This window comes from Thermobia domestica, chromosome 17, assembly GCF_964235325.1.
Source record: "Thermobia domestica chromosome 17, izTheDome1.hap1.1, whole genome shotgun sequence".
NCBI lineage: Eukaryota > Metazoa > Arthropoda > Insecta > Zygentoma > Lepismatidae > Thermobia > Thermobia domestica.
In genome coordinates this window covers 18,230,745-18,246,750 of record NC_137470.1, presented here as the reverse complement: position 1 = coordinate 18,246,750, position 16,006 = coordinate 18,230,745, and the positions used below count along the sequence as shown (strand labels likewise).

General features: G+C 36.3%; 1 protein-coding gene across 4 annotated transcripts in view; it reads right to left on the bottom strand.

Moving 5' to 3' along the window:
• The window catches only part of LOC145674315 (queuine tRNA-ribosyltransferase accessory subunit 2-like), a 71,617-nt gene that overhangs the window by 41,237 nt on the left and 14,374 nt on the right, over positions 1-16,006 (bottom strand). For all 4 annotated transcript variants that reach the window (XM_081744201.1, XM_081744203.1, XM_081744202.1 and 1 more), the window contains exons 4-6: positions 7,666-7,822; positions 3,884-4,072; positions 1,920-2,083 (exon numbers count right to left, since the gene is read on the bottom strand). In XM_081744201.1, the coding sequence (XP_081600327.1) occupies positions 1,920-2,083; positions 3,884-4,072; positions 7,666-7,822 (510 nt within the window). The remainder of the gene's footprint in view (positions 1-1,919; positions 2,084-3,883; positions 4,073-7,665; positions 7,823-16,006) is intronic.

Genomic DNA, 16,006 nt, shown 5'->3' with positions numbered 1-16,006 from the left:
AAACTCGGCACATAAGCTGTTCATTACGAGTTCATGTTCTTTTTACACAGGTTCTGAATTACAACCCAGGAACAACGGGTCCTTACACCTGATGTATTACAAATTCATTGTATACGAGAATGTTCCCCACGATTTCCCTTTTAGTCATGCATAAATAGTATTTTTTTAAAAGTAACATTCTTGAAAACAATTATTCTGTATTTTAAGTATAATTTTTGTTCTTTTTTTTACCTTTTTATGCGTTTTTTAAAAAAATATTTCTACTTACTAAATCATAATTATGGCTAAATACATTTTATTCTGTTTCATTATTTACATTTTATTTCTTACTAGCTAAAGTACTCGTTCTTCGCACGCAAAAGTGTTTATGGAAAATATTTGAATCCCTCTCTCCTTTAGGATACACATTTCAGTGAAATTGTAGTGATAAAAGACCATGACACTCTACTTCTGGCATACATTTTGAATGAAATTAAATGAAATGTTTTAAGTTTTACGTCCCACGGTTATGCCGTTTAGGCTAAAGGAGACTGTTATGATGAGAAAATGAATGAAATGGTTGAATGAAGAAAGTGCGAGGAAACGGGAGAACCCCGAGAAAACCCACGAGCAAGGTGTTTGTCCACCACACAGTCTACACAGCGCAAGCTGGGATCGAACCAGGAACCCCAAGCACCGTTGGTGAACGCTCTACCACTGAGCCACCGCGCCCCCTACATTTTGAATATCTCGTATATAGGAAAAAGCGCCTTTCCAGTTACCTTTGGCAGTTTCCGATCCCGGCTGACATTCCTAGTCTCACACAAACTTTGGCTTCGACGTTTTCAACACTAATCTGGGTCATTTTTGACATTTTATTTTTCACCCCTTCTCACCCCTATGCCGGGGGTGGCTCAACTTAAACAGTATCGGTAGTGTCATTATTAATCGAATCGACCCTGAAAACTGTAGATTCATTGTAATATGTCATTTTCTATCACTTATATATATATATGTATATATATCCCCCTCTTCCTCCTCCTCCCCAAGTTCCGGGGCTGAATTTGGATTTAAACGGCATCGGAAATGTCACTGTTCATCTCAACTATCCCGAAAACTATCGATTCGAAACTAACATTGGTCATTTTCGATCATTTTTATAAATCTGCTCGCCTCCTCTCCCCCCCCCCCCCGGCCTACGTTGAAGAATCAAAGTGAAATGATAAAAGCCATTCCAGGCCCGAACTTCATCCATATTGAAAATTTGATCACGGTTGGTTAGGTGGTTTAAGAGGTATGGAGTCATAGTCACTTTCATTTTTATATGTACTAGCTGAACCTGCGCTCTCTACATAGCGCATCATTCACATGTGAGCATAAATCATCTTGTCATTTCTTACATCTGTACATGTCACTATACAGACACAAGTGAGACACGTCTTGATAAAAATTGGCAAGGAGTAACATATAGGGGAGATTTTTCGATTATTTTTTCAATATCTCGCACCGTTTTCCTTTTTTAAAACAACACTTTCAGTGTACCCCTAAAAAGTGTAATAAAGAAATAACGGTCATGTTTTTTAAATATTCAATTACAAGTGGACAATCAACACAAAATTTGGAATTGACCAGTGAAAACGGCACGTTTCTAGCACTTGCGCTTTTCGACATCTCGTTGTCGAAAAGACTGGAGACAAACATAGAAAGCTAGCATTTTAATATATAGATAGATTACGGTCCTACTAAGAATAACTCTTGGTTTATATAATTGTATAGAAATATACAAAAGTAACAATGGAATATTTTATTTTTATCCACTTAGGTCCCTCTGCAAAATTTCATCACTGTATGCCATCGGTAAATGAGTTAAAATATCAAGATTTGATCTCTCGGTTAAACCATTGTGCGATACAAGAAAAGCATGCAAACAGACATACTACCTCACGTGGAGAGTATATGGAAATGTAAGAGCACAGCCTTCATCTGTAGCCAGTTGTGGATAGGTAGTATCAAAGATATCAATCCCTCTCTCAACAAATTGGATCACAGCCTCGGGATTCCAGCAACCATGGACAATGCGGAACTTTTCAGGGGGTAGGTTTTCCTGTAAAATAATAATAATAATAATAATAATAATAATAATAATAATAATAATAATAATAAAACGAAATAAAATAAAACAAAATAAAAAAATTAAGAAGGAAAAAGAAGAAGAAAGAAAAACATTTTACTACAGCAAATTGAAGCTACATCAAATATGAAAGCTCTTGTATCAAATAAGCACGGCAAAATACATTGTATAAATTGCAGAAATAAAATCTACTATCAGTAAGAGACGAAAGTCAATTTTTTTAAAAAAATCAAATCATCGTAAATTAAAAATACACTCATCTTTAAAAATTTACAACAACAATAAAATCCGTTCATCAATTAGATTTAACGCCAAGTTGGCGAATTCCTCGTGTTCAGTCGTCATATGGTTTGATTCTCAACCAACTTGATCTTTGTAAGCATAGTATTTGAAATGGTTACTTAACAATACGTAGAATATATACGCAACTTGGTTTTTAAAAAATAAGGAAAATAAAATAAAAACTGCAGAACTTGATTTAACGTGAGAAGTAAAACATCGCACAAAGGGGCATCAATATCATCTAGTACCCGCATCTCACTAGAAATCTGCCATTATTCATAGAATTTCGTTCAGCTGTTTAGTATGAGTCAAGAAATGTTACAACGCGCTGGCATTGCATTTTTAACAGCAAAAATAATGGATTCGAGTAAAATTTGTCGTAATTTACAGTGAAGCAGCAACATTTTGTACACCGAGAAAGGCACACAGCGATTATCAATTATGAACCTACGAGTGTTTAACCAGTGTCTGTGACACTGCAAGGGAAATGGCAACAAATTTTATAGGATTGCATGACTAGCTGGAGGCTCCGTCGCAAGATCCCCGTGTTTGTTCGGCCTACGATCTCGCATTTCTTATGTACCAGCCTTTGTATCAAGAGTGAATTTCATGCATTTGCTCTTAATTTTTCCTGAATTCGGCCAGCTGGGATCTTTGCCCCCGAACCCCCGCGTTTGCGCGGCCTACGGCCTTGTACTTTTTAAACCCACAATTCTACCGAATTTCAAGTTTCTTTTCCTATTTCAACTACCTAAAATATAACATTTTGTATCCCAAGAAAACGCCCATTTAAATAACATGGGAATTTCTTCAGCCCCTCCCCCCCACTTTAGACCCCTTAAAAACTAAAAAATTCACTTTTGGCAATTTTCCTGTAGTTTAGTCCCGGAAAGCTACAATCATGCCAAATTTAATCATTGTAACCCTACAGAAAGTGCCCAATGATTTTGGGGTGTAGATGTCCCAAACAAATAACATGGGAAAGATTTTTCAGTTGCTCATAAAACCCCACTAAAGTTGGAAATTTTTATTTTTGGTGAATTACTTAGCTAACACTAACGAAAACATAGAAGCATACCGAATTTCAAGTTTCTATTCCAATTCCAAGTACCTAAAACATGAGATTATATGTCCGAAAAGGTCCATTTAAGTAACATGGGGACTTTCATCATCTCCGCTTTTGACCCCCTAAAAATTAAAAATATTGATTTTTGACAAGTTTCCATGTAGGTTAGTCCCGAAAAGCCACAATCATGCAAAATTTTCAACTTTCCACGTCAATTGGAAGTACCCGTTATTTTATGTCAGTTGATATAGTTTTATATATAGTTAGGATACGATATAATATTCTTTCTCCAGTTCTTAGAAGTTCAATCCGTGCGGGTTCACACAGCATGGAATACTTAACTCCATTTAACAGGATATCCACACGAAAATAATAAACGGAATTTCATACAATCTACCTAAAATAAATGTTTAAAAAATACTTACAAGTACTGTATCAAGAACTGGCTGGACACTTTCAAACGGAATATTAGCTGTCTCAGGGCCATTTGGAGCAAGTCCGTCAATAACCACTCCGAGCACATTTTCTTTTACAACGAATCGAGTTGCTTTGGCTCTTAATCTGAGATCATTCCCTCCTTCTATTACTCCAATCAAAACAGAATCCTTCAATTTCTGAAACAAGAGGAACAACTAATTATTATATATAGTTCTCATTTGATTGAAACATACTTTTTTTCATCCCTAAACTTGTAACAATTTAAAAAAAAAAAAAATACAGGAAGGTAAATCTAGATTACACATTAGTACGATAGGTACATAAAGTTTTCGCTTTTAGCCTCCGTAGTTCGATCTCGGCCATGTTAGTTTGTTGTCAACAACATCTATTCGTCAGTTATTAGAGATTTCTCCTCTTTTCAGATCAAAAGATCCAGAATATTTCAATCAAAAATTTTCTTGTACGCCTTATATCTAAAGAACTACATATAGTGTAGCCAAACCCAAACTATCACTTAACAGCATAGCGGGCTTATTCCGTTATATATATAAGAAAATTCGATTTAGGGGTCGTTCAAAAATTTTGTGGTCCCCTGATGCAAAAAGTCATTCTTGGCCAAGATCGCAATCTTTTGAACCATTTTTTTTTTATCACTCCTAAAATTCTTGTCCTAGGAACTTGTTGGTATGCCCTCTTATATTAAGATCTAAGAACGTAACACTGCGTTCATCTCTTTCTCCACGGTGAATCTCATATTGCTCTGAATATTATGCAACTCTTTTAATATGTAAGCCAGTTGTAAATGATCCTTGTACAAGAAAAGTACATCGTCAACAGATCTATAATATGGAACTGTATCAAGTTTGCGTTCTTTCAAAACTCCACTTTCAACCATATGAAGTACTAGATTCGCTAATAATGGTGATAAAGGTTTTCCCATAGCCAACGCAAAAACGCAACACAAGAGTAGAAGTTTCAAAAATTTTATTTGGAACTAGAAATGAAGTAGACAGACTTTTTTAGAAAATTTATTATTCATTTTAAAAAACCGAAATAATATTTAGACAAGGGATGGTTGAGTGACGAATGGGAGGCGGTAATTACAAAATTCTCGCAGCATTCGCATGACAATAAAAATAACAAATGAGTTGGCAACCTTCCAACAAGGAACAAGAATGGCACACAAATTGACTAAGCCATATTTTAGTTTGCATCTTCTTCATCTGCTGATCGCTGACGTACTTGACAACTGTTTCCGTACAACATAGCTGTTTCCGTGGTAAGTCCGTTCCATTTTTATTCCTTGATGTTTCTATTCTTTTTCTTCTGTTTTTAACCACCGTGACCAAGACTTCAGCGGAGAGTCGATAGCTTGGAAGTTTTTTTAAAAAATTCAGGAATTACAGGAATCTGTAAGTAGAATGATAGTCTATGAAAGTGGTCCGGAAGTATGGTCTGCTAAACGTCTTCCAGAATTTAAATCAGTTTAGAACGCCGGTGGTGAATGACGTGAATGCACACTGTTTTCTTGGGTACCCTAGAGATGTTACACGAGATGTTCCACGCTTCTCGGTGATCATTTCAGCTGGGAGAAATCAGTGAAATGTTCCTCGAACCACATGGCAGCCAACCAGAATGCAACAGGACCAATTGTCCTGCTGGTACAAACCATTTTCGTTCGCATAGCACAAAAGCAGGAAAGACTATAAAAGATCATGTAACAGATCTACGTATTTTGATGCAGTAAGGGTGCGTGGTACATGTACGGAAGTCCAAAATACTGCCAAAAGAGGATACGCCACACCATCACAAATCTGCCATGATCTTTTACAGTTCAAACCTTGCATTCTGGATCAATCGGTTCGTGGGTTCTGAAGTCCACAAAGTAAAGCGAGAACTGCACAGTCCATCTACTGTCTGTCTGACTGGACCCTCATTTAATTAATTGAACATCTGGCGTAGGGTTTCGTAGCGCTGGCTACTTACCATACAGCTGAGTCTTCGAAGATCACGATAATTCAAAGATTTTTTCTCTCTTGAATTTTCCCTGATTAATCTTTCTTTTACCGCTATTCGTATACTCTTGCCATACTCTTGGTACTTTGGAAAGAGAAAATCCCATTTATCGCACGATTTCTGAAATCAAGTTCCACATGGGTTGCACATCCTATTATTTGTCATCGGTTGAAGGTATCTAAATCATGAATTTTAAATAATGTCACTTTTTAGCACTTGCTTCGAGAGAGCTACACTTGTAGCTATATATCTTTTACAGCAATGTCCGCACATCCGCAAAAATGAGACAATAGTGCCACGATGGATGCACAAAGCTGCCTATCTCTAATTCAATGGCACTTCAGTGTATAACCATGTATATGCTTTCCTCTCCAATTGACCCTTTCATTTCCTGCACTCTAGCCAATAAATACGTTTCATTGTTTTTGTCTTTGTCTACTATACTCTCTCCACTTTCAACCTGGCAACAGTATAAAGTAACTCTAGATAGAAATATGACGCCCAACTGGACGATCCATAGCTATTTTTGTCCTACTTCTGTCCCTCCTCATCTGATGATGTAGGAAGCGAAGGATCTAATACTTTTGTGTTGTATCGCAGTGTTTTTATTAATTTCCGGAAAGCAAATATGCAAGAACTGGGTTTTCGTTTTTAGAAAAACATTCGCGTTCTTTGAAAAATACATTTTCTCTTTTTCTCTCATGCTTTATTTACATTCATTTACATTTGCTTATCCGGAATTCTACAATTAATAACAAATAGTATTTGTGACTTATATTCTTTGATCCGGAGCAAACTATCTTAATTGATTTTCAAATTGGCATTGTCTTATTTCTCTGAATTAGACAGTAAGTATGTGAGAATCATTTTGTCGACGCAAATATCAGAAATATAATCAATTCACTTTCCTGTAAACGAAGTCGCATTAGTTGTCAAACATTCTCGGATATTTCTTGGAGTGCAACAATAATGGTCTTAGACTATTTTATACATTGTATATTTTAGGCAGTTATAGTCAGGAGTGGTTAAGTCTGGCTCTTTGAAATTATGCTGTTACCAAAGGAGGTTCTATAAATTGAATGGACCCGTAGAATGTGTGATATGTAATGCCATCTTGTTGAATAGCTCATCCGTCAACGCAACGTTGAGAAACTGAAATGCAATCTTTCAGTTTTACACCCACGATTATGAGGGCTAGGCTAGAGAAAACGGTGATGATGAGAAATGAATGAAATGGTAGAATTAATAAAGTGGGAGGAAACGGAAAAGCCCCGAGAAAGCCCATGCACACGTGTTCTTCCACCACAAAACTTACATTGCACGAGCTGGGAGCGAACCAAGGACTCCATGCGCCAGAAGTAATCGCTCTACCACTGAGGCACCGAGGTCCTAATGCAACGTTGAGTTATTCTACTCGAAGAGAAATGGATGAAGAGCGCGAAACCATCAGGAATAACGTTAACAATGTTACTGCTTATAAATTACAGCGTACATCATAGAATATGGTACGACGGTACAGAGGTTGTTAACAGGTAGATTGAGGACATGTCCAATACCTGCTATTTCAAAAAATGATTCTTTCACGTTTACTGTATGACTCAGAACTGGTTTCACATGGTAGAATTTGTTTAGAAATTGTAACTTAATAAAATGACAAAGACTTTTATGAATCACTCTGTACTATACTATCATACTTTAACTGAACAGATTTACACAAGTGAAGATCTACAGTAATGTTCGAAGCACAGCTTACCGGGTTGTTCGATTGGGCTTCTAGGCACTGCAGTAAAAAGAGCTGAGTCTTGTCCACCGATATTTGCAGGCGCTTTTTTGAGGATGAAGCGTCTACATTCCCGTCGTACAGAGCCTCATACATATCAGGCTGGAAGTTTTCCATGAATTTCATATACCTACATAAATAAAGAAAAAGCAAACATTTCAATTATTAATAAACTGTCTTCATTCAAAGATATCATGTTCACTTCAAAACATTTAAGGTGTTTGTACAACAGTTAAGTTGCATAGCTATTTGTAGAGACATTTGGTACCGAAGCACCTAGGATCCAGGGTTGGAAAAAATACATTTAAAAAAAGGAACAAAACATGTGCTGGTGCTCAAAATGTTTTAAACATGTTTTAAAATACACACACACACACACACACACAAAAAAAAAAACATGTTTTAAACATTTTGAACAGTTTAAAACATGATTTTAAACTTATTGCAAAATCGTGTAATAACGTATTTATCAAGACTTTTTTGCTCTTGCAAACAATCTTTTCATTTATTTTATTCTCGTTAAGACTACACTGTGTTGGGTACAGAATATTTCAGTACAGATTAGTAATTCTCAACTTATTTCATATCACGACCCCCTTTTATTACACTCTCTTGCCAGTGACTCTCGTAAGTACTTTCTTGCTTGTAATAAGTTTCTTAGGTAGATTTTAAAAACTACCTTAGAGATTTCACACAATCTATCGATATAAATATAAGACCTCACCATCCTTGCGTATTGAGAACGGGTTGAGGGAGAATGATGAAACTTGAAAGTGGTCTGATACATCAGATGATGCTATCAAGCATCATGGCGGACATCTTTGATTGGTATTCGAAATTTCAAATGCAAAGAGAGTCAGATTACATTTTTTTCTCAGGCTAGAATTTTATCAGAAATACGGTTATGCGGTTATTTTAGCACTAAAGCAAGTCATTTCGGAGTTATCGCTCTGAAAGTTTTCTAGTTATGTCTTTATGGGCTAAGCTCGCGTTTCGTGGAGGCGGGTGAGATTTTTGTTGCAAAATTTGATTACTATTTCAGAACACTGATGCTAATAAAATTATTTTAAAATAATAAATTTTCGAAAAGTAACGTTTGAAGCACATTTCATGTTGTGCTAACTTTAGAATATTTTCTGCAAGCCTATGTAATTGGTTGTGTTTTGAGTCAATAATTTATTGAAGAAAGGTAATATTTGGGGTGTTCAGAGCACAATGGATCCAAATCCATTTTCAATAAAGTTCAGTTTTGCTTAGCAAATGAATTCTATTTCAAAACGTAATATCTTCGCAGTCAAGAGTCCAAAACAAATGTAACTAAAACCATGCGAAAGGGCGTGGGATAGTTTCATATGACAGCCGCTAGACAGGAGCGTCAGTGGAACAGGAGGACAACCGCCCCCATCCATATATGGAGCTAGGAATTGTCTGCTGAGGGGGGGGGGGGCATACCTTTTGGTCGGTCTCGGAGCTCGGTGGGTGGCCATCTTATAGGTGACATTTTTATTATTTGTCCAAAAGTTCGGGGGCAATGCCCCCATTCCCACTCTGGACTTCAGATTTTGGGGGCAGTAAGGCAGTTTTAGAAATATTTGATAAGCAAAGTCCAACACAATGAGCTTGAGGTCATTACATCGAATAAATAAGAACATACAGATAATTAAAAATGTAAAGTTGCTTAGGTCCAATTTCCAGAACTTTAAGCAGGCCCGAAACTCGAAAGTAATGCCACCTTTGGAAGCCTTGGGCCAAAAAATATACAAGAGAGCAATATAGGCTGATAGCTCCTTACGGCCAATGGAAATGGATTATAAATTATCAAAATCCGTATTTATTCGGATTATAAATTATTAAAATCCGTATTTATTCGGTGTAAGGACTTCAAATCTTTTATGTTGAACTTTGCTCAGCAAAAACTTTATAAATCTGCATTACTGTTCCCAATTCTGCTCAAAATATGAAATTCAGGGTAAGGGGCGGATGACTTCTAAATGAACGGCCCTCTCCAGTGGCAATTACATAAAATTCTAGATTGCATCTTGTCATGTAGTTTTTCTTTCTTTCATCTCGGATTCGTAGTTGTGAAAATATGACTTTTTCCGTCAGTGTATTCTTTTGGAAGGTAATTACGCATCATTGACCATGGCATTTAGAGCTTGACTTGTTAATCATTCCCACGCTGCAGCGAGGAAATTAGCCCTCTTCCCCATTCCATCAACTCTTTTGTCCAACGGTTGTCATATGAAACTCTAGTCCACACCTTTTTCACGTGTTTTTAGTTTAATTTATTTCGTACCCTTGGCTACGAAGATACTACGTTTGCTGAGCAAAAGTGAATCTTTCTGAAAATGGACTTGGATCCCTTGTGCTCTGAACTCCTCATATCTAAAAATATTTTATAAAAACTGAGTTGGAGGCAAATTTGTCCTGGAACCGAAGTTTGTTCGAAACGCATAAAATTAGTTGGTTTAGTTTGATTGATTACAGTCTTGGATCAGTAGCAAGGCTATATGAGACAGGGCTTTTGTTTAAAGTGGGAACCACTAATTTTGAAATTTTACGTTGGATCGCAGTCAAAATGTAAACAGCAAATTCCGACATCTCGTGCCTCTACCCTCAAAATTAAATGTTAAAAGACCGAAAATTACACCCTGTAGCGTGGTGCATACAGAGAGACGAACAAATTGAAATCAAATTCTTCCAGACACTGAAGTTCGGCACTGATGTTACCGCGGGCGACTGCCGTACCTTGCGCATTCTCGCATGGTCCCTTCTTATAAGCTATGCCAAGGTGTAAAGTTTTTAAGAAAATTTAGAACTGAGGTGGGGAAGAGAGACGAAATAAAATTTTCATAATATAATGAAAAAATATTGTTGATATAAATTTAACTCTTAAGTGAAGTTTCCAGTTCTATCTCAACCACATCACTGACGTTAGAATCATCAGAAGCAATTTCCACACATTTACCATTTGTTTGGATTTACAGTTTTTTCACAGCATTGTATTGTTCATAACGATTCTTCATTCCTTGAATTAAATCAATTATTTTTTTCTTACACGTTTCCAACGAGCTCGTATGGTTGTTTTCTTATCTGATGGAGTTTGAATTACTTTAATAAATTTGCTCCAAATGATGTCCCCTTTTTTTCCGTAAAACTCATGTTAAACAATTCCAAGTTTTACGGAGACTGAGAACCAACATGTACTGTATCAACGAATGCCTGCGACATTTTAATTTCAGAACTGCAATTTAGCGAATAACCTTTTGTTTGTTTTCTGTATACATCACTAAAATTTGTTTCTATGATAGTTAGTTTGTTTATTTTTTAATATCAGCTCTACAAGTAGTCCAACCTTCGAGTACGACACTTTCTTGCAAGTTAACTGAGAAGCATTTAAACAATAAATATGCGTTAAAAATAAGAGAAAAAAGAAACAAAATAAATTTGTAGATCACCACATTGACCTGCTGTAGCCATGAGAAATCTAAACATTCGCATGGGAAGAAAATAGTCTTCTGAAAATAACACTTTTGACAATTTTCTTTCTCTGGCAGATTTTTTACCAAAAAAATAAAAATATGTTTAAAACAAGTCTTAAAAAATACACGTTTTTAAAACAAAATGTTTAAAACGTACACAAAATTTGTTTTAAACAAAATCAATTGCTTAAAACACGTTTTAATCATTTGTTTTAAACAAAACAACCCTGCTAAAATCTACTCAAAATGCAAAAAATATGGAGAGTTACGTTCTTGGCTTTATACTCTTTGCTTTTACAAACCAAATACTATAATTTTTATTTACTCATGTCACATATTATCTGTTTACAAGGTAATTTGTCCTCGATACTTCTTATTAACTTAAGCGTCTTGCTAAGGGATGGCAAGACATCAAATAGAGTTTTGTTCCTGAAGAAATCTATCAGACGTACAATGCTAGTATAAATAGGGACATTTAGTGTGAACAAGTCAGTATGACAAGGTATTAAAAATGTCGTATGATATTTTTAATACCTTTGTTCTCCTTTCACCTGATCTTGAACTAGGATTCGTGCGATTAGAGAACAACAGAAGGAAGTGAAGTTAGAGAGATTTCCTTCCATTCCTTTTTTGAAGAAAGAAAAAAAAAAGTGATCAAAAATAATTTTTCGATAGGAAATGAAATCTTTCAGCTTAACGTCCCTCGATTATGCCTGTTAGGCTAAGTCAGATGGGTGATTAACGCAAGTGAACAATTATGGAAGAATGGTGGAGTGAGAATGTGGGAGGAAAAAGGAAAACCACCACAAACTTACTTGGTCCAGGATCGAAATAGGCACACATAGGATTTGTGACGTAAAATACCACTAAAGAAGGATTTTTGGAAATTCTACGGGGAAAGGGGTTAATGGGGATGCTTTTCCCGCCTTTTTCCCTTCCTTCTAAGGGAAACAAAAAGAAACGCGAAACGCTTGTCTAACAACTTTAAGTAAGAAGTCCATATACAAAACTTGATATCTCTATCCTTCCGAGATTAGGAGATATAAATATCACATATCTAAAATAACTGAAGTTCTAGGTGACATAAATTAACGCCCAGGCCAAACCGCTTAAGCTAGAAACTTGAAATTTTGCAGTGCATTGGATTTGTTACGTAAGGTACTATTAAGGAAGGATTTTTGGAAATCCGAAGGGGAAGGGGAGAAATGGGGTAGCAATTATTATAAAATGTTATTATATATTATTATAATAAAATGCGAGCCGATGGCTAATATGAAAGAGGAAACGTCAGATCTTTTAACACATCATATTCTTTGTAGATGTGAATTCTATAACATACAAAGAGTGAAAAAGCGATTGACTGGACCGAGACTCCAACCCAGGACCTTCACATCTCCCTTCTGCATACTGCGCCGATGCGTTAACCACTACGCCATTTAGGACGCTTCCCGGAACAGCCACCCACCCTCTCACTCTTTCATTAATATCTATACAAAACTACTACCGTCATAGGTGCTGAATATATGGACACAGGGATTGTCCAAGTACAACAGGGTCTGAGGTACAACCCACGTGATCCGAATGGAGAGCACCGACCTTGAAGTGGGTGGCTGTTCTGGGAAGCGAATTGAGTGGTGTATTGGTTAACGCATCGGCATGGTATGCCGGAGGTCCTGGATTCGAGTCTCTGTCCAGCCAGTCGCTTTTTCACTATTTGTACGTTACAGGAACTTATGTATTTACTTTTAGCAAAGATCAGCACAATTTTAACTAATTATTTCTTGCTGTATGAAGAGTGCAAAAATGTGATTTTGAAAGGCGTTGTGAATATAATACTCGGCATTACGAGAATTTGCGGAAACATTGGCACAGTAAGACTAAAGATTAATTTTGTCGCCACTGTGACGTAAAAATTACAACAAAATACAACTTGTATGCAGTAGTTTACACTATTTATACTGTTCATTCTAGAAATGAAAGCATCTTAGAAAAGTAAAAAGATTTTCATTACCTCAACCTTCGCCAGTTTCAGTCTAACATGATTAGTTCTTAATTGTGAAAAGTACTAGTACTTCTTTTTCCTTCTTACGGAAGTTGCTATTGATAATATACTTTTAAATCGATGAGTATGAGGAGGAATCCACTTCTAAGCAGTGGGGATTGTGGGAAAGCCTTAAAAAACACATTGTTTGCAGAGTTCCGAAAAGTACAGGGTGTTTCAAAACAACACCGACAATGTTTGGCAGGTGATTCCTGACACCAAGATAAGACAAAAAGTATAGACCAACCAGGGTGCGCAAATGCTTCCTTTCGGAGTTATAGGCTGCCGAAAACGTGAAAAATTGTACTTTAAAGGTCGATAGCTCCAAAACTATGGGGCCTACCGTAGTCGGGTCAAGACTTTACTAAGGAACTAGTATGTGCTCTATCCAAGAATACATGCTTCAGAATCCTGCAGTACTTCCGCAACAATTTTTATAGAGGTAGGTAGAGAGTACTTCAGATTATATGCCCGTAACCAAACTGCCTGTAGAAAAATTGGTGCATGAGTACGTTAGGATTCTGAAATGTATTTTTGGATAGAGCACATATTAGTTCTTAAGTGAAGTCTTGACCCGACTACGGTAGGCCCCATAGTTTTGGAGCTATGGACCTTTAAAGTTCATTTTTTCACGTTTTCGGCAGCCTATAACTCCGAAAGGAAGCATTTGTTCACCCAGGTTGGTCTATACTTTTTGTATCATCTTGGTGTCAGAAATCACCTTCCAAACGTTGTCGGTGTTGTTTTCAAACATCCTGTATTTTTACAACCTAGCAATATTTCGAATTGAACTGCACGTGAGAATGAATTATTTTGTTGGTTGGATCAGAGTTTAGTGTCCTCTTCAGCACCGAGGATATGAGACGTGATCCTACAGCTTAGCGCGAGTTCCTTCCAGAGAGTAACATGAGCTTCCACCAGGAATCGAACCCGTGTGTCCTGCGCTGAAGTCTAGTGCGCTAATCTTATAGCAACGAGGGAGGTTGAACAACTTTGTATTGGAAACAAATAATAATAATTTCACAATATGCTATAACATATAGTATATCAGCGATTTATTAATATTAAGTATTCTGCCTTTTGCAGATCCTGGGACTAATGAAGGTCTTTTTTTCTTTTTTTCAATTTTAGATTTGGACCTGGAAATGTTTCTTCCACTTTTCTCTATCTTCAGCTTCCTCTTTCAACTCCCAATATTCTATTTTTCAAATCATCGATCAGTTATCTTCTTTCTCTTCCTCGCTCTCCTTCTATCTTTCCTTCTATGGCGGTATAAAGAATACAATTTCTTCGCAAGATGTGTCCAATTCAATTGGCCTTCCTACAAAGGATACTGGGTAGAAATACCCTCCTCTCTCCTTTAAAACATCCTTATTTGTTATACTCTCTGCCCATTTTATCTTGTGTATCTTCCTGCAACATCACATCTGGAAGCTCTCTAAATATTTCATCTCTGACTTCGGTAATGTCTAAATCTCTGAACCATAAATTCCAATACTCCATACGTAGCACTTGACCAATTTCCTCATTCATTAGTCCAATATTAAGGCTACTAGTTAAAAGTGACGTTTTCTTGAATGCTTCTCTGGCTATGGCAATTCTCGACCTGATCCCTTTGGTGCAGTAAGAGTCTCTCTTCAAAATACTTCCCAAATATTCAAAATTATTGACTTCAAGTTCTCTTTGTTCTACTCTGACTTGTAAGGGCGCGTTTCCACGGAATATTCTCGTGCCTTTCGATATTTCGATGTTGATTTCCATTCCCCTGAGTTTCCCATTGTCAACTATTTTGTCAATTATCTCCTGTAGTCCTTCGGTTCTAGCCGTAATAATCGTGTCATCTGCATACTTGATCATGTTAATAATCTACCCTCCAATATTGACATCTTCAATTCCCATTAGTGCTTCCTTCATTAAACTTTCACTGTAAATGTTTAATAATATAAGATGATGGCATAATTAGTTTATTTTAAGTTTTATTGTTATTATTATTTTAATTTTTGAAGAATTGTAAAATCTTGAAAACAAAATCTCTTTGATTTACCGTTATATATATATATATATATATATATATATATATATATAAAAGGAGAAGTGACGTTCATTTCATATTGTGAACTACGGAAGACTTCCAAATTATGCTAACTCAATAGTAAAATTATGGTAGATCTTTAACTTTCAATTGTAACACAAGAATAAGCTCAGAGATTGCACCCATTCCTGGGACGCTGAAGTCATATTAAAAAGTCATTTTTCGCTCTATCTCTTACCGATTTGCTGTATGGAAATCCACAGTGAAACTGGAAGTAGTAGTAAATTTCTACCACTTTTTTAAGCAGAGAGATGTGAGTTACGATAGTTATCTTTTCTTGAGACGCTTAATCGATTCCGAAAATCCGCTTTTTGCTATATATTACCGTTTTCTGTTCTAAAGCGATCAATGTTGAAACGGAAATGGTTAATTTCTACCACCTCCAGTTTCAACAGAGGGTTAACAGATGAGAGGGACCCTATTCTTGGGCCACCAAATCCATCCATCATTTCTTGACATTTCTCACCGCTTTCGCTCTGATGTAGTGTTGCCAGATTGGGCTACAAGTAGTGGATTGGGCAACTTTTTATATGTCCTCGCTACGAAAATTTCAATTTGGGTGACACGCTACTTTCTGGGTTACTACTGTAGGCTACAACTCTTAAGAATATGTTATATATTCATATAAAGAAAAAAACACACATACAAAACATTATTGGTTTTATAGAATACCATAAAAGTTTTCCTTGTTCATTATTC